Source organism: Pleurodeles waltl, chromosome 2_1 (genome assembly GCF_031143425.1).
Source record: "Pleurodeles waltl isolate 20211129_DDA chromosome 2_1, aPleWal1.hap1.20221129, whole genome shotgun sequence".
In the NCBI taxonomy this organism is placed as follows: Eukaryota; Metazoa; Chordata; class Amphibia; order Caudata; family Salamandridae; genus Pleurodeles; species Pleurodeles waltl.
In genome coordinates, this window is record NC_090438.1 from 351,039,521 (window position 1) to 351,057,502 (window position 17,982).

The 17,982-nt window shown below is 44.9% G+C and overlaps 1 protein-coding gene across 2 annotated transcripts in view; it reads right to left on the reverse strand.

Annotated features, from left to right (window-relative positions):
• The window catches only part of BRWD3 (bromodomain and WD repeat domain containing 3), a 993,456-nt gene that overhangs the window by 846,517 nt on the left and 128,957 nt on the right, over positions 1 to 17,982 (reverse strand). For both annotated transcript variants that reach the window (XM_069212579.1, XM_069212580.1), the window contains exons 13-14: positions 3,169 to 3,273; positions 28 to 181 (exon numbers count right to left, since the gene is read on the reverse strand). In XM_069212579.1, coding sequence (XP_069068680.1) covers positions 28 to 181; positions 3,169 to 3,273 — 259 coding nt within the window. The remainder of the gene's footprint in view (positions 1 to 27; positions 182 to 3,168; positions 3,274 to 17,982) is intronic.

The following is a 17,982-nucleotide window of genomic DNA, read 5'->3' on the forward strand; positions in this document are numbered from 1 at the left end:
ACCGACAGCCACTTCTCATTTACTCACAGATAGATTATGCAGTAGTTGTCCTGTGTAGGAGTTCCACACTTTTAACAGTAAATTGTTGACTGCAGTGATCACCGATGTATCAAATCGATCCCATGCAACCATAGTGACTTTCAGCTTAGCTGCTTTGTCCTCCGTCTGGGGCAAGTTATCCCTAAAGAAATTAATATTTATTAGTATTGTAATTAAGAATGACTGCATCATTTTAATAAAAACAGTCTCAATGTGAATCTGGGTATGAATATTCTTCATACAACACTTTGATGAGAAACAATTAGTGTGACTGAAAAGTGAAGAAGGATTTACCAAACAAACACTTCATTGAAGCTTTGAGTTGTGGATTGAAAGTGAAGCTATGGTTCTCTCAAATATTTATGATTATCTGACAAGGAATGTTAGGGGCTAAGGAAAAAAATATAGTTAGTAAGCGACCACATTATTGGTTCTACATGGTACCTTTGGGCTAATTGCCAATGCACACATTGTGAATGAGCATAACTTTAATACATATGTTATCAATAGCTCTTGGAAATAAGTGAGTGTGAACCCATGTTGGAAGAATTTGAGCTTTGAACCCAAAATGTTTTAAGGCGTGGGCAATGCGGGCAATTGCTCAAGTCACTCACCCCCACCCCTGAAAATAGATCTTTTTTTATCTAATGTGTGAATATTTCTTTATCACGACCACTCTCTCTCTCCGCCTACCTCTACCTCTCATTCTTTCTCTACCTAACATTTTCCTAAGGATTTTTTTTTGGAGGGGGGGAGACACTGTGCAACACATCATTCACCTGTTTTTATGTGACCCCCATTTCTGAAAATGTAAGTAAAACTGAATATTGTTTGGCATCAAGGGGGTTTGAATTAGCAGAAAATGTGTAATAAAATTCTAAGTTGTTCTGAAGTTGGGAACCCCAAAATGTGTTGTGTCCGGGCCTAAAAAAATCTTAAAAGGACACTGTTTTGAACACCCGGATGTAAAGTACATAAAAAAGTACTCCTGATATTTCATGCTGTGGGCAGGATGATGTAATGTAACTTAAAAGGAACCTCCCCCATAGTCCCAAGTGGCTCACTCCCTCCCCAATAGCCACAATCCTTAGCAACTGGCAATTTGGTTACCAGATGGATCTGTAAGAATATGCATTTTGCAGATGGACGTCACTAGGGTCATCATCTTTGAACTTTCATTGAAAAGGTGTATTTTGAAATAATGGCGATCCAGAATACAGTCTGTTTTCAATTAAGACCCTGAAAGAAAGGCTCCCGATTCACTTGGTACAGAAGCATCATTTTACTCTCCTACAGCCCATAGAAACTCTGTATTCAGAAAGAGTTATTGGAAAACTGGATACAGGAAAGAATTGGGAAGAAGCGTTTGATGAAAGCTAAAGGTGTGAGCCTGCTCCTTTGACCACTACTAGGACCCGGGTGATGAATGATCGTATTTCACCTGTAGCTGTAACTCCATCTGGAATCCTGCCACTCGCCATTATGAGTGGCCCAATGTCGCCTGGTCCAGAATCACTAAATCCCCCTACTCCAAACATGATAATCTGAAGCCCAGAGACAACAGGCCTGACTTTTTTGGGTGTAATCACGCACACGGTGAAATTTCTGCAGGGACAGTGACTGAGGACAGGAGGAGAGTCTAGCCACTGCCCTAACCCGGCAGCACAGAAGAAAAACAGGCCTAGACTAATAGCAGAACCCGGCGCTGAGTGACTTCTCTATCGCTTGTCCCCTACACAGAGGAAAACACAGAGAAAGCGAACATCACTACCCAAGACTGCCCCTATCGTGTCCAAACTACTTAACCACCACCCAGCCTTCTCAGTGACATTTTATGCTTGGTTTAGAAGTGGTAGATATAGGGCCTCATTACGACCCTGTCTGTCTAATCACCACCACATTACGACTGCCGCCAGTTTTGTCTCCACCGCGGTCTGGTGGTCCTAATCCACCAGGGCAACGCTGCAAGCAGTGCCGCCCTGGGGATTACGACCCAGTTCTCCCCCAGCGGTTTCATAGTGGTAACCCCGCCATGAAAAGTCTGGTGGAGATGGGGTGCAGGGTGCCCCAGGGGGGCTCCTGCACTGCCCATGCACTTGGCATGTGCAGTGCAGAAGCCCCCCTGGCCAGCCCTGTTGCAATGTTCACTGTCTACTTAGCAGACAGTGAACATTGCGTCGAGCGGTGTGCACCCTACACACTACAGCATTCCCACCGGCTCTATAATGAGCCAGTGACAATGCTGTAGGCCATTTCCCACTGTGCCAGAGGGAGGAAATTGAGTTTCGGTCCGCACACCCAGCGTGAAACTCGGAATGGCCCTGGCAGGGAGGCAGCCACAATGGCAGCAAACTCCCCGTTAGAATTTTGGTGGACGGGCTCTAACATCCACGAAGTTGTAATGAAGGCCATAGTGTTTTAAGTCATTTGTAAATGGCATGTTGCAGAAGGAGGCAATTTTTATTTACATTTTCTTAGGTCAATCAAAAATCACAAAAGGGACACAACAAAAGGAAGACATCATTGGTCAAAAAGAGGAAGAATCGGAGGTTGAGAACTTTTGATGACAATCAAGTTCAACTACAATTTTTAAACTATCTAATCTATTCTGGAGATCCCATTGCAGGTCCTGCCTGCATCTGATCACTGTGCTGATCATCTATTAAACAATGTACAGGAGGAGGCTACAGTAAACAATGGTGGAGAGATCACGGACACATACAAGCAAAATAAATCAAAGGTTTTGTGAAAATTAAAAATAACACTCACCTTAAAGGAATTATTGGATGCCACAAATGTGTAGATACAGGTACTTTTACTTTTGGAATTTCCCATCTCACAGTACATTTCTATTATAACAACTACAATCAATAGGTTACTGATAATATTCCTCACACTTTACCAGTTACTTCATTATGCTGGTGCATTTTGTTTAGGTTTTATTTTTATGATACGTCTGTGTGTAATGCAAAGTAAATGTCACATTAAACCTTATTACGACTCAAAGCTTCTAAGAAGTGTACAGAAGTTGCCAAGGCACACTGCTCTTTTCAGTTTTCATGATGTATTAAAAAATAAGATGACTGAAATTAAGTAACGATACGGAATGTGAAATTCATACATCATTACCCAGCCATTTTAGTTGTCATATCCAGAAGGATACTCTTCCACTCTTGCTGCTGGTACTGCCAGATCCGTGCTGTGCCATCTCTGCTCCCACTAACAAAACGCAAACTGAAAACAAGAAAAAAAAAGAATCAGTTGTTTTAGTTAACTTTTCTAATCTCTGCTTCACAAACACAAATAATTAGTTATGTGCATGCAAAACATACTTCACAATCATAAATATTTAGGCTGGTCCTATTTGCAAATATATATCAAATCAGCAATCACCTTAAAATGCTGATAAAGTCATCACAAATTGTGAGCACGGAGGGCCACTTCATGATACTAGTAACCCTTATATAATATATCTGTTGTATTCTTTTTACTTACGCACATGGGAAAATTAGGAAACACAAGACTGTGCCCCTTTATCTGTAGCATTATTTTAAACGTCTGGCCAGAAACCTGACAGCCGACAAAGTCTCACTCACTGTCCATGTTGAGCATGACTAGATCAGTGAGAAATAGGTGACTTTGCACTGAGGTAGGAAAAACGTGAAGCAACATTTTGTGCCTCTATAGGATTTTGCAATGTTCTCTATCTGTGTTTTGTAATTGTCAAGTAGCGCACTTTCCTCAGAAAACAGTGGGGCAATAAATTGAACAGGGGTCAAGTGTGTTGCATGCAAAACTGAGAAACTGAAGCAATCCTGACAAAAGACAATGCCTTAATAACATACACAGAGAACTATTAAACACAAACCTACATCCTAGTGAAGATTCTTCCTCACAGCTATATAGTGGAATTTCCAATGTTTCTTAAAATCGAAATGTGAAATGTGTACCCTTAAAATCTACTGAACACATCTTACCACTAGCATCCTGAAGTCGTTATGTTTGCTATCCAGAATGAACATATGGACCTTTGTTTCACACAGAAAAAGTGAGAAGCAATTCCAAGTTCTTTCTGACAATGGAAAAGTTCACTGCCTGCTTCAACATTAGAAAAGGGATTAGCTCTTCAACCTTAAAACGATGGTGGTGCAAAAGTAATTCAGTGAAACGGCAAGTTAAGACACCTGCTATTTTAAGGCATGCAAGCTTACATTTAGATTCTTTCCTAAATCCCCTTTGCAAAAATGCAAAAGGTTCAATTGTGGCACCAAGTCAAGATATATCTTCAATACTAGTCCCTACTTTGTCATTGACAGGAAACAATTCTTCAGATTCACTAGTCAGATTCTAGTACAAACAACACTCCACACAAGGTAAGTGTTTAGGCCAATCAGACAGCAGTAAGAGCAAAAGGGAGCTTCCGTATGCATTTTGGATGCCTGGATCACTTTGCCAGATTACTTGTGATACACCCTCATAGTGGTGTGGACGTTATAAGGGAAGGGAGGCAGGACTCAGTAATTTAAATGCTTAGGTATCTTCCCTTGCCGCAGCGGAAGACTTACAGCAACATTTTGCATTATGCAAGCTTCTTTGATTATTTTTTAAAACACTGTTTTCAATGAACATTTTCAATTAACAAGAACATTAGCATCAGAGACCCTGTGTAATAGACAGAGATGTAGGGCACATCATTGACAACAAGAGATCTCAAATACCAATGGTCTAAGTCTGTGAAATCAGCCTCACATGGGGGAAAATGGTGGCGCCGCTAGAGAGATAGTGGCTGTGTGGTGACTGGCTAAAGAGTAGGTTAGGACCGGAGAAAGTTCGAGGGTCTCTTCTTAAACTGGAAGGGGAAGGGTGGTGAGCAGAGACTGGGATGTGGCACAGCATGGCATGTAAGCATGAGGAGCTGGCTCAGTTATTTGAAGGGGCAGCAAGGGGATTGGTAACACAGGGCACGTGTGGGGAGTAAAGAATGGATCAGGGTAGGTGAAGGCAGCAGTGGGGGGGCTGGTGCACTAAGGTTGTCAGGGGGTTGGTGACTGATGTGGGGGGGCACATGTGGCATCTGATGGGTGGTTCATGGGGGAAGGTCATTGTTGTAGGTGATCTGTAGGAACTGATCAAGAAGCACGTCCCAGGCAGTGGAAATGGGGCTCTTGCAGAGACCACGGGCTTTCTCGTAGCATAGGGCATCGCTCCCAGCTTTCGCCTATCATCGAACCACCTCCACCAGGCAGCCATCCCTGGGGCCTGAGGCACTCTCCAGTGTAAAGTAAGGGTTCGCTAGGCTAGGAGAAGTGTGAGGCCGGCAAAAAACGCCATCATGCTGTGTGCTTGCTGTGCTTGAAGATGGCCAGGTCGACAGCTTCCCAGGAGTGTATGTCAGGGACTTCTGTGACATCTTGGAGAGTATTGTGATGGAGGACAAGTATGTGGCATGGGCCGAACACGACCATAGCATATGTTGCAGGTTCGCCAATGGTGTTTGACAGCAGGGGCAGCTAAGGAGAGCAGTAGGAAAATAACAATTAAGCTGTTCAGGTGTCAGGTAAACCCTGTGTAGAATTGTCAACTGTATGCTTTTGAAGTGTGCGTTGCGAGATACGAGCTGGGAAAAGTCCAGTGCCTTGTCCCATTCGTTGTCATGGACGCCTTTCCACTTATCTTGCAGTGATACCAGTGAGATACTTGTGTGGTCATTCAAGGCTTTGTATAGCTAGAATGGGTTTGCTGTTCTTCATCAGGTGTAGACCAGAGCATCCTGAATGTGTAGCGCTATTTCTGGTATGTCAAGTGTTGATCCCTGGGGAGGGCTTTATCAGCCATGCGTTGGTCAAAAGAAAGAAGATGTCCTTTTGCAAAAAAGGTCACCCACCATGGATAAGGAGCTGTTGTGTCAGTGAGAGGTCAGCTAGACATTTACAGGAGACCATTACCTGAAGCGAATGACGAGTTCGGGAGGTACTGGAAGGCAGGATAAATATCTGGAGAGTGGCCTGGGATGAGGCGGACATCTTTGATGTTATGTTATATGCATTTACATAGCGCACAACTTTCCCAGAAATCTATCCTAGCGTTGAAAGCCACTTTACTCTGGTTCATTCTCTAATGGATCCCACAATAGAGAATTTGCAGACCGCAACTACCAACACATTAGCAGTTTCATGCCACCTAAAAATTGGATCTCCTGACCCAGCTCTTTCCTTACTATGATGGAGTAGCCCCTTTTGTTACTGTGGCTGGTGTTGCTCCTGGCAGTAAGGGGCTTGAAACCTTTAACTGTGGTATTTTTGTCTCATGTTCTAGGAGTCTTTTGAAATTCTTTTTTTTGCTTTCTGAGAGATACATATCTTTGGAGTTTCTGTCTCTGGCTTCATATCATGAATCTTATCTGTACAAGCTCATCACACAGATATAGGGAACAGGACCTTCTACATTTTCTACCAAGCATTTGGTTTCAGGTTTGATAAGAGTTACAATGATGGTACACCATGGCGGCATGTATGGGCTGCTAGTTGTGATATTTCTCTGGTTGTGGCAATCATTTGCTTGTAGACCAAGGGCCCCATGTTTTTTTTTTTTAATCTAATAAAAATCTGCATTTGGGGGTAGATTTTCACACTTTGGAAACCAAGAAGAGTTTTTGAAAGTATTCCTGGAAACTCTGACACCTAATCCTTGAAAACTATTAACAATTCCCATTTACAGTCATGTAAAGTTATTTCCATAAACACATGCAAAAGGGAATTCACAACAGTGCAACAGCACTTTTTTCTACGTGGGGAATTTATTCCCTTAGATGAAACCCCATCTCACTTAAGCCACCATCATCAGTTTTCTGGGTGTGCCCTTACCATTCCCACTCATGCAACACATGTACTCCTATTCTTTGACAGGAAATCACTGGCCATTTCCAGAATTAGAATCAGTGTGGAACATTTTTTAACCGTCCTAAAAAGTCTGGTTTGTGGTTCTTACAAATCCTTCTGGGCATTTCAATAATGAAATAGCCACCCTATGGAAGCACTGAATATATAGTCTCAACACTCTGCTGGCTTTCGGCTGGGTTTGTGCTACATAAAAACCAGAAAGATACACACATCAAAGGGAATATGCGATTTTATTATAACCCTGTTAGAAGATTGTCACCTGACTCATCGCAATAAACTGTGGTCAATTGTCTAGATAACGTCTAGAACATGTAGAAGGAAATATGTTATATGTCTTTAGGTTCACATGTGGACAGGTGAATGGGGTGGTCCTTTGGACCTATGTGTCTGCTGCACAAAATAGTGATCTAGCTGAAAAATCTAACATAGTTAGGAAAGATCTGGATCAGGAGCTCCAATTTTCAAGTGACATGAAACTGCTAATGTGGTTGGAACTGAGTTCAGGAAACTCTCCATAGTGGGTTTCATTAGAGAACGAACCAGAGTGAAGTGGCTTGAATTGCATTTATAGTATGTCACCTACATTTGCAGTCTTCACTTGAGGAGTAGATAGCAGTAGGCAAAATGTTACTTACCCAGTAAGCATCTGTTTCTGGCATGCAGTGCTGTAGATTCACATGATTAGCATAATCCTCCCATCAAATGTAATGTGTAGATTTATATAGCACAGCTTATCACCCGTGAGGGTACCCAGGCACTGTCCATGGGCATAGTAAGATTAAGTGATTTGCCCAGAATCACAGGACGTAGCGCCAACACCGAGGCTCGAATTCGGATCCCCAGCTTCCGAGGTGGTCGCTCTGACCACTCTGCGTGCTGGGCTCAGAAGTGTGCAAGTTATTTTTCTTCAAAGAAAGTCTTTTGAGTCATGAGGTAGTGGGACTCCTCCTCTTGCTGGTAATGGACATGGTCATCGACTCCATTGTTAGATTGTTTTTCTGCATGGCCAGGGAGGATAGAAGGTGAAGCAAAACTTAGTATAAGGAGAGGTCTATTCAAAAGGAGTTTGTGATAAATAGTGAAAGTAACTAACAAACACAGGTGTTTGGGCAGCAGGGTGGGGGCAGGTCAATCTACAGCACTACATACAACAAAAAGATGCTTACTGTGTAACATTTTCCATTTGAGACGTGCGGGTGTAGATACACACGCTTAGCATAGACTGTAATGCAGTCCTCCTCCATAAGAGATGGTTAGCCTGTGGGAGTTACAGTTCTTGTCGTACAGATATAAAAGCTAAACCAGAAATATGTAGATGAAATAAATAGAAGACAATGCTCTGTTCCTTGGCTGTTAAGGAATCAATGTGGTTAGAATGATAATAGTGAACAACTCTTTTCCATTTAGTAGCATACACGCACAAATGGTAGTGCCTCTTTAAGAATGTCCATACACTGTTGTGGCAGTCTGAGGTAACCAAATTCTAGACCCTCAGGAGCAAGAGTTCAAGGGACCTGGGGTCTGGGTATCTGATTTCTCCATGGTTTTGCATGAAAAGGTCCTACCTTGTGGGGGAACTACTGGAAGTTCCAGGAGTGTGGTTAACCATGGTTGTTGTGCCCATGTGGGAACCACCAGAATGAGGGTGAGAGATGCCTGCTGAAGTTTGCAAACCACAAACGGAAGCCGTGGGGGAGGTGGAACAGAATAAGCAAATATCCTAGACCAACTTATACATAGTGCAATGCCGTTGGATTGTGGGTATCGAAACCTGGAGGCGAAGTCTGGGCATTTGGCTTTTCTGTTATGCCGAAAAGGTCTTTTTGCGGGTGTCCCCACCACTGAAAGTATTAGAGGAGGACATGCAGGTGGAGTTCCAGCTCATGGACTTGTTGGCACCTCCGGCTGAGGAGATATACAAAGTCGTTGTCCATTCCTGGTACATACTCCGCTAACAAGTGAATGCTGCTGTCCATTTTGATCAGGACTATCTTGCCAATAGGGTGAGGAGGGAAGGTTTACAGCAATAGGTCAACAGCTGGCAACTCCAGGTGATTAATGTGGAGATGTCTCAGGCTGGGTGTCCAGTGGCCCTGGACAGTTAGGTTTTTGGGAATGCGCTCCCCATCCCATGAGGGAGGCATCTGCTGGTATGGTTCTCTGCGGAACTGGGTCTAGGAAAGACCATCTTTTTAACATGTTTTTGGTGTTCCACTACTGAAGAGAGTGGCAAGCTTGACAGCTGACCAACACTAGATGTTCCCAATGATCTTTCGCTCGAGTCCATTGGTGCAGTAACCATTCCTGCAATGAACACACCCAGAGTTCCGCATGAGGTACCATGGCAATACATGAGCCATAATACCAAGGAGACGCATGGCTGTCCTCACTATTACCTGCTGACCTGGTTGAAAGTGAGGAATGAGTGTCTGGAAACACTGTATCCTGGCAATATTGGGGTAAGCTACTTCCAGTTGGCCATTGAGAAGTTCTCATAGGTAAGGTTGGATCTGAAGGGGTTGGAAGTGGGATTTTACGGCGCTGATTATACAGCCTAGTTGGTAAAGTAGGTTTATGGTGACTAGAATGTGTTGGAAGCACTTTGGACAAGTTGCATTTTTGATGAGCTAGTGTAGGAAGTTGGCTCTGTATGTGCTATTTCAAAGTAAGGAATAGCATGCACAGAGTCCAAGGGTTCCCCTTAGAGGTAAAATAGTGGTAAAAAGAGATAATACTAATGCTCTATTTTGTGGTAGTGTGGTCGAGCAGTAGGCTTATCCAAGGAGTAGTGTTAAGCATTTGTTGTACATACACATAGACAATAAATGAGGTACACACACTCAGAGACAAATCCAGCCAATAGGTTTTGTTATAGAAAAATATATTTTCTTAGTTTATTTTAAGAACCACAGGTTCAATTTTAACATGTAATATCTTGTTTGAAAGGTATTGCAGGTAAGTACATTAGGAACTTTGAATCATTTCAATTGCATGTATACTTTTCAAGTTATTCACAAATAGCTATTTTAAAAGTGGACACAGTGCAATTTTCACAGTTCCTGGTGGAGGTAAGTTTTTGTTAGTTTTACCAGGTAAGTACGACACTTACAGGGTTCAGTTCTTGGTCCAAGGTAGCCCACCGTTGGGGGTTCAGAGCAACCCCAAAGTTACCACACCAGCAGCTCAGGGCCAGTCAGGTGCAGAGTTCAAAGTGTTGCCCAAAACGCATAGGCTTCAATGGAGAGAAGGGGGTGCCCCGGTTCCAGTCTGCCAGCAGGTAAGTACCTGCGTCTTCGGAGGGCAGACCAGGGGGGTTTTGTAGGGCACCGGGGGGGACACAAGCCCACACAGAAATGTCACCCTCAGCGGCGCGGGGGCGGCCGGGTGCAGTGTTAGAACAAGCGTCGGGTTCGCAATGGAAGTCAATGAGAGATCAAGGGATCTCTTCAGCGCTGCAGGCAGGCAAGGGGGGGCTTCCTCGGGGAAACCTCCACTTGGGCAAGGGAGAGGGACTCCTGGGGGTCACTTCTGCAGTGAAAGTCCGGTCCTTCAGGTCCTGGGGGCTGCGGGTGCAGGGTCTTTTCCAGGCGTCGGGACTTAGGTTTCAGAGAGTCACGGTCAGGGGAAGCCTCAGGATTCCCTCTGCAGGCGGCGCTGTGGGGGCTCAGGGGGGACAGGTTTTGGTACTCACAGTCGTAGAGTAGTCCGGGGGTCCTCCCTGAGGTGTTGGTTCTCCACCAGCCGAGTCGGGGTCGCCGGGTGCAGTGTTGCAAGTCTCACGCTTCTTGCGGGGAGATTGCAGGGTTCTTTAAAGCTGCTCCTTTGGATAAAGTTGCAGTCTTTTTGGAGCAGGTCCGCTGTCCTCGGGAGTTTCTTGTCGTCGTCGAAGCAGGGCAGTCCTCAGAGGATTCAGAGGTCGCTGGTCCCTTTGGAAGGCGTCGCTGGAGCAGAGTTCTTTGGAAGGCAGGAGACAGGCCGGTGAGTTTCTGGAGCCAAGGCAGTTGTCGTCTTCTGGTCTTCCTCTGCAGGGGTTTTCAGCTAGGCAGTCCTTCTTCTTGTTGTTGCAGGAATCTAATTTTCTAGGGTTCAGGGTAGCCCTTAAATACTAAATTTAAGGGCGTGTTTAGGTCTGGGGGGTTAGTAGCCAATGGCTACTAGCCCGGAGGGTGGGTACACCCTCTTTGTGCCTCCTCCCAAGGGGAGGGGGTCACCATCCTAACCCTATTGGGGGAATCCTCCATCTGCAAGATGGAGGATTTCTAAAAGTTAGAGTCACCTCAGCTCAGGACACCTTAGGGGCTGTCCTGACTGGCCAGTGACTCCTCCTTGTTATTCTCATTATTTTCTCCGGCCTTGCCGCCAAAAGTGGGGGCCGGGGCCGGAGGGGGCGGGCAACTCCACTAGCTGGAGTGTCCTGCGGTGCTGTGACAAAGGGGTGAGCCTTTGAGGCTCACCGCCAGGTGTTACAGCTCCTGCCTGGGGGAGGTGTTAGCATCTCCACCCAGTGCAGGCTTTGTTACTGGCCTCAGAGTGACAAAGGCACTCTCCCCATGGGGCCAGCAACATGTCTCTAGTGTGGCAGGCTGCTGAAACTAGTCAGCCTACACAGACAGTCGGTTAAGTTTCAGGGGGCACCTCTAAGGTGCCCTCTGGGGTGTATTTTGCAATAAAATGTACACTGGCATCAGTGTGCATTTATTGTGCTGAGAAGTTTGATACCAAACTTCCCAGTTTTCAGTGTAGCCATTATGGTGCTGTGGAGTTCGTGCAAAACAGACTCCCAGACCATATACTCTTATGGCTACCCTGCACTTACAATGTCTAAGGTTTTGCTTAGACACTGTAGGGGCACAGTGCTCATGCACTGGTACCCTCACCTATGGTATAGTGCACCCTGCCTTAGGGCTGTAAGGCCTGCTAGAGGGGTGTCTTACCTATACTGCATAGGCAGTGAGAGGCTGGCATGGCACCCTGAGGGGAGTGCCATGTCGACTTACTCATTTTGTTCTCACCAGCACACACAAGCTGGTAAGCAGTGTGTCTGTGCTGGGTGAGGGGTCTCTAGGGTGGCATAATACATGCTGCAGCCCTTAGAGACCTTCCCTGGCATCAGGGCCCTTGGTACCAGAGGTACCAGTTACAAGGGACTTATCTGGGTGCCAGGGTGTGCCAATTGTGGAATCAAAAGTACAGGTTAGGGAAAGAACACTGGTGCTGGGGCCTGGTTAGCAGGCCTCAGCACACTTTCAATTCAAAACATAGCATCAGCAAAGGCAAAAAGTCAGGGGGTAACCATGCCAAGGAGGCATTTCCTTACAGCTAGTAATCTATATATGGAAACATGTGTATGTTTTGCCTGCACAGGATAGCAGCTACTACCATGAGGCATTTGGTGAAGACCCCGAGTGCGGTAGTGACCCTGAAAGGGAGCACTTTGAATTGAAAATGCTGGCCATTTATTACAAACCTTAGATACTGGTGATGTGCTGGGTGAGTAGAAATGTGAAAGTAGGCGTCCATTCGGACAAGAGCTGCCATGCAGCCACCTTGTTGTAACAACGGAAGGACATTTTGAAGAGTGACCCTGTGAAAGTGCTCTGAAAAAATGTATTCGTTTAGGGGCCTGAGGTCCAAAATTGGTCTGAGGGACACGTCTTTTTGGGGAATAAAGTAGTAAAGTGAATAGACTTCTGTGCCCTGCTGGTGGAATGAACAGGTTCTATAGCTCCTCTTTTGAGAAGCGCTTGTAATTCTTCCCTGAGCAACTGCTGAAGTTGTGAGGAAAGTGTGTATTTGCGAGGTAGAATGTTTGCAGGTGTGGAAGTGAGCTCCAGACAATAACCATGTTGGATAATATCCAACACCCATTAGTCGGAGATGATGGTCCGTCAGGTAAAAAAGAACCCTTGGAGACAATACCCAAGTGGTGTCGGGTGATAGGGGGGATGATTGGGAAGTCAGGGTTTTGTGGCTGTGGCGGATGGCTTTATAAAACCGCCTTTGCCTCTACCCTTGGAGTTGTTACCCTTCCAGGAGCCACTGTAGTATTCCTTAAGTGAGGTGATATGTGCTTGAGGTTGCTGGTATGAAGTGGAGGACTCAAGAGAGGTGGTCTCCATGGTAAGAGGTGTGGTGAAAGGAGCTGCAGCTTGATTGTGTTTGTAATTCTCCCATAGCCTTAGCTGTTACATTATCTTTTTTGATCTTCGAAGGAGGGTGTCAACTTGAGGACCAAAAAGATGTTCTCCATCAAACTGGAGGGCCTCAAGGTTCTGCTGGACCTCAGGTTTAAACCCTAAGACCTGGTGCAAAGCACGTTGTCTTAAGAGGAAGCTACAGTTTATCCCTCTAGCTGCAGTATCAGCAGCATCCAGGGTGCAATTGATGCTGGTGATGGAGATACATTTATCTTTAGAGGGAATTTGGTAAGCTCTTTTCTTATATTCCTCGAGAGATGTTGGTGTACGTCCTCCATCTTGTCTTAGTGAGCCCTGTCATACCTGGAGAGGAGGCTGAATAAATAAGCGAACTACCAGTAATTGGCGGATTGGGCAACCACCCTCTTTCCAGCTGCATCGATTTTCTTACTCTGTTTATCTGGTGGGGTGCCTCACCAGATGTTTGGTAGTTGGCCTTTTGTGACGCCTTATATTTTTTATCGGTCTGTGGCGTTATTACTGTAGACACAACGGGATTGCTAAAAATGTTGGTGATACGTTGTAACTTACCTGAGTATAGAGAGGTATTGTGCAAACATTGTGTAGAGGATATGGTTTCAAACAGAAATTCATCCTCTGGGGGCTCTGTGTGTGATTGCACGTTGTGGAAGGTGGCTGCCCTACTTATTAAGCCATTATAGGTTGTGTTATTATCCGGGGGAGAGGGTTTGTCCGCGGGATCATCTTGTGGTAGGGAATTAAAATAGTCCTAGTAATCTTCACCCAGGTGTAAAAATGTAGTCAAGTTTGGCATCAAGCTATCCCAGAAGGTTCCATTCTGCCCACTTCCAACATGACAGAACCCCTCTCCCGGCATGTAGAGCTCCCAACCCAGCCCAGTGGTTTGACTACCAAGAGGAATAAACGTCCTGAAAAAATGGTTTCACAACTGGTTTTCACTCTCTGTCCCCAGTGCCAGCCTGTCTGCCTAAACAATAGAGCAGTCCCTCTCTCAAGTGTTTCACATTTGCCCTTCAAAAGCGGCTTCTCTTTTGAATCTGGCCTTTTTGGCTAATACCCATGTGGCTTCCTGCCAGTGCCCGATGGGCCCTCCGGTCAGGGGCGTAGTGCACTCAGTAAGGTGGGGGGTGAACTTCAGATTTCCCAAGGGTCAAGCTGGCATATAATGTTAAAATACATTGTATGACAAGCAGGGTGCATGAAAGGGGCTTAAGAGGCTTTAGAAAGGGAGAGGTAGGCGAATTGGTAGGAGTACTAAGTGAAAGAAACACAATATTCTATGAAATTAACAATTTTCCAGGCTTTCAAAGCAGAGAGGAGAGAGTGTGTATTTGTCTGTGTGCGTGCATAAATGCCAGGTGAAATCTGACAGATACCTCACCATCTGACTGAATGCAACTGTACCCAACTATTCTTCAGAGAATACATTTATTGGAAGCTATGCCCCTGCCTCAGGTGATGGAGACCCAACGGTCCACTGCAGCTCTGCACCTGAAGCGAAGAAAAGAGGACTACTGGTGTCCCTATGTTCCTTAGGCTTGAGAGACCTGAGCCCACTTGTTGGTTCGGTAAGACAATAGGACTAAACCCCCAGTCAACCCCTGCAACCTGTTTCTGTGGGCCTCCCCTCCACCACGACCGCCACTGGAGACATTAAACACGATGGTCGTAACCAACTCTGCACCCAGACGTACCGGGACGAAGAGAACAAGACCACTGGTGTCCCTACCTCCCCAAACATCGCAGGAACTGAACCCCTTAGGTGGTTTGCCTGGACTAGACTCTCAGTCCACCAATGCAGCACCTTTGTGAACAGGCTAATTTCATAGACTTACATGGGCCATACAATACTGCACTACACCACTGCACTTGGTCGCCCCAGTGCCGCTCGAGGTGACCCGTTGATGTGCTCTAGGGCCTTGCGCTGCACTCATCTTAAGTCCAGAAGATTGGTCCTGTAAGTTGCTGTAAAGTATATGTTTGCCCTGTATGTTTTCTCTCCCACAGAGTAACATTGCAGCCACAGACAAATGCACTAAATGTTGACTTTTAAAAACTCTAAAAATTCCTAACTAGAAAACTACTCATCTGATTCCGATGATCTTGGTATCTACATTTATATTAAAGTATGTTTTTTTCATAAATTGGTGTCAGATTTGTGTGAGTGTGTCTCACTTGCTGCCTATGTGTGCCTTACATGCTTAGCACTACTCTTTGATATGCCGAACTGCTTGCCCATGCTGCCACAAAAGAGAGCATTTGGGATGTTATTTGTGCCTCTGTGATACCTTCGGGGTTTGCTTGGACTCTTTGCACAGTGTACCTCGTTTTGGTCCGCTATATAAACATCCAGCTTCCTACAACTATGTACTTTTTTAATGGTCAAAGCACATACATTAAGCCCTGATTAGCAGAGCCATTACACCAGCACCTAGTAGTTACAATTGGACAAAAAGTGGGATAAAACCTTAAAACAGGATGCTTCCAGAACTCACTACTTTCTTAGGGAATACTTTGCCGGAAATATAAAGAACATATAGGTTCGAGGTAGGTGGCATGCCTCAATGTCAATGCAGCCCTGTGGTGATCAAGACACTAAACATTTCAACCACAAACATCCCCTTAATAGTGACGTTTTTCTTTTTGGAGCTTGAATCAATGAGGTAGGGTCCTTGCCAGCATGCATATTCAAAACCAAACAATTTAAGGCCGTCTTATCTGCATTAATCTACGTTGAATAGGGGCAACAGCAATGCTTCCAATCACAGCACCGCTATAACCCTTGAGGGACTTCAAGCTTGAATAAATAGGACAAGGGGTCCTGGACGGACTTCAAGTTCAAATAAAGGGGTCGCTAAACATCCATAGACATTAGCTGATTAAAACTCAGTCTTTGAAGAATCAGAATTTAGGGACATATTTGAAAGGACAGGGACCAGTGCTTTTGTTAAGATTCTGTTCACATCAGCAAGAAAAAAGTATTAAGCTGGGGCAGATGGCCTCTGGCTGGACTTGAAAAAATACTATTACACCATGCTAGTTTTTTTTTCTGACCTGCTTTTTATTTGTCTTTCAGGGGCTTTGACAAGCTGCAAACGCATGTTATTGCATGTCTGTAGGAAGTTGGCTCTGTATGTGCTATTTCAAAGTAAGGAATAGCATGCACAGAGTCCAAGGGTTCCCCTTAGAGGTAAAATAGTGGTAAAAATAGATAATACTCAGCTCCGACATGCCTTATCAATACATATCCGAGTGGGAGAAACCATACCCGAGTGCAGCCCCATGGAGGCCAAGGCACTGATGGGGAGCTTGGGCAAGGGGGGTGTTTCCCAGATATATCGCACCCTGGTCTCCGGCACCTCGGGTTCCCTGGGGGTGCTTCGCCAGAGATGGGAGGGGTGGGTGGGCCCCATGGAAGAGGTGGAATGGAGTGAGGCGCTAATGGCCCCGCGTGCCCTGGCGATTGCTACCCGTCTTAGACTGATACAAACGTATTTTTTGCACACAGCATACCTCACACCCGACAAACTACACAGAGCGGGCCTCCGCCCCACTGCGGAGTGCCCCCGCTGCAGAAATCCCATAGCCGACTTCTTTCACATGGTGTGGACCTGCCCGGCCATGGTAGCCTATTGGGGAGCTGTCTTGGGGGAGGTTTCTGAGGTGTTGCAGGAGAATATAGAAAGAGAGCCTTTGCCCCTCCTTCTTGGGAGCATGGGTGACACCGAACTAAGGAGACCGGATCGAATCTTCCTCGGGGTGGCGTGCTTAGTGGCTAAGAGGGATATAGTGGCAAACTGGAAGGCCAAGAGTGCCCCATCACTGGCTAAATGGAGACGGGGAGTGGATTGGTGCGCACAGAGTGAAAAACTTGTATATGAGGCTAGAGGATGTCCGGATAAATACAATAGGATATGGGGGAAATGGGAGACCGCAATAGGCACCTGAACAATATGTCATCTCTAATATTAGTGCTGTCTGGGATCACAGGTTCGACCAATGTTGGGTGCCCGTTGGCATCGTGTTTTGATGTTTGTATCATGGTTTTCTTTCTTTTGCAAAAATCAATAAAAGTTCTTTATAAAAAAAAAAAATAGATAATACTAATGCTCTATTTTGTGGTAGTGTGGTCGAGCAGTAGGCTTATCCAAGGAGTAGTGTTAAGCATTTGTTGTACATACACATAGACAATAAATGAGGTACACACACTCAGAGACAAATCCAGCCAATAGGTTTTTGTATAGAAAAATATCTTTTCTTAGTTTATTTTAAGAACCACAGGTTCAAATTCTACATGTAATATCTCATTCGAAAGGTATTGCAGGTAAGTACTTTAGGAACTTTAAATCATAAAAATTGCATGTATACTTTTCAAGTTATTCACAAATAGCTGTTTTAAAAGTGGACACTTAGTGCAATTTTCACAGTTCCTAGGGGAGGTAAGTATTTGTTAGGTTAACCAGGTAAGTAAGACACTTACAGGGCTTAGTTCTTGGTCCAAGGTAGCCCACCGTTGGGGGCATTTGTTGTACATACACATAGACAATAAATGAGGTACACACACTCAGAGACAAATCCAGCCAATAGGTTTTTGTATAGAAAAATATCTTTTCTTAGTTTATTTTAAGAACCACAGGCTCAAATTCTACATGTAATATCTCATTCGAAAGGTATTGCAGGTAAGTACTTTAGGAACTTCAAATCATCAAAATTGCATGTATACTTTTTAAGTTATTCACAAATAGCTGTTTTAAAAGTGGACACTTAGTGCAATTTTCACAGTTCCTAGGGGAGGTAAGTATTTGTTAGGTTAACCAGGTAAGTAAGACACTTACAGGGCTTAGTTCTTGGTCCAAGGTAGCCCA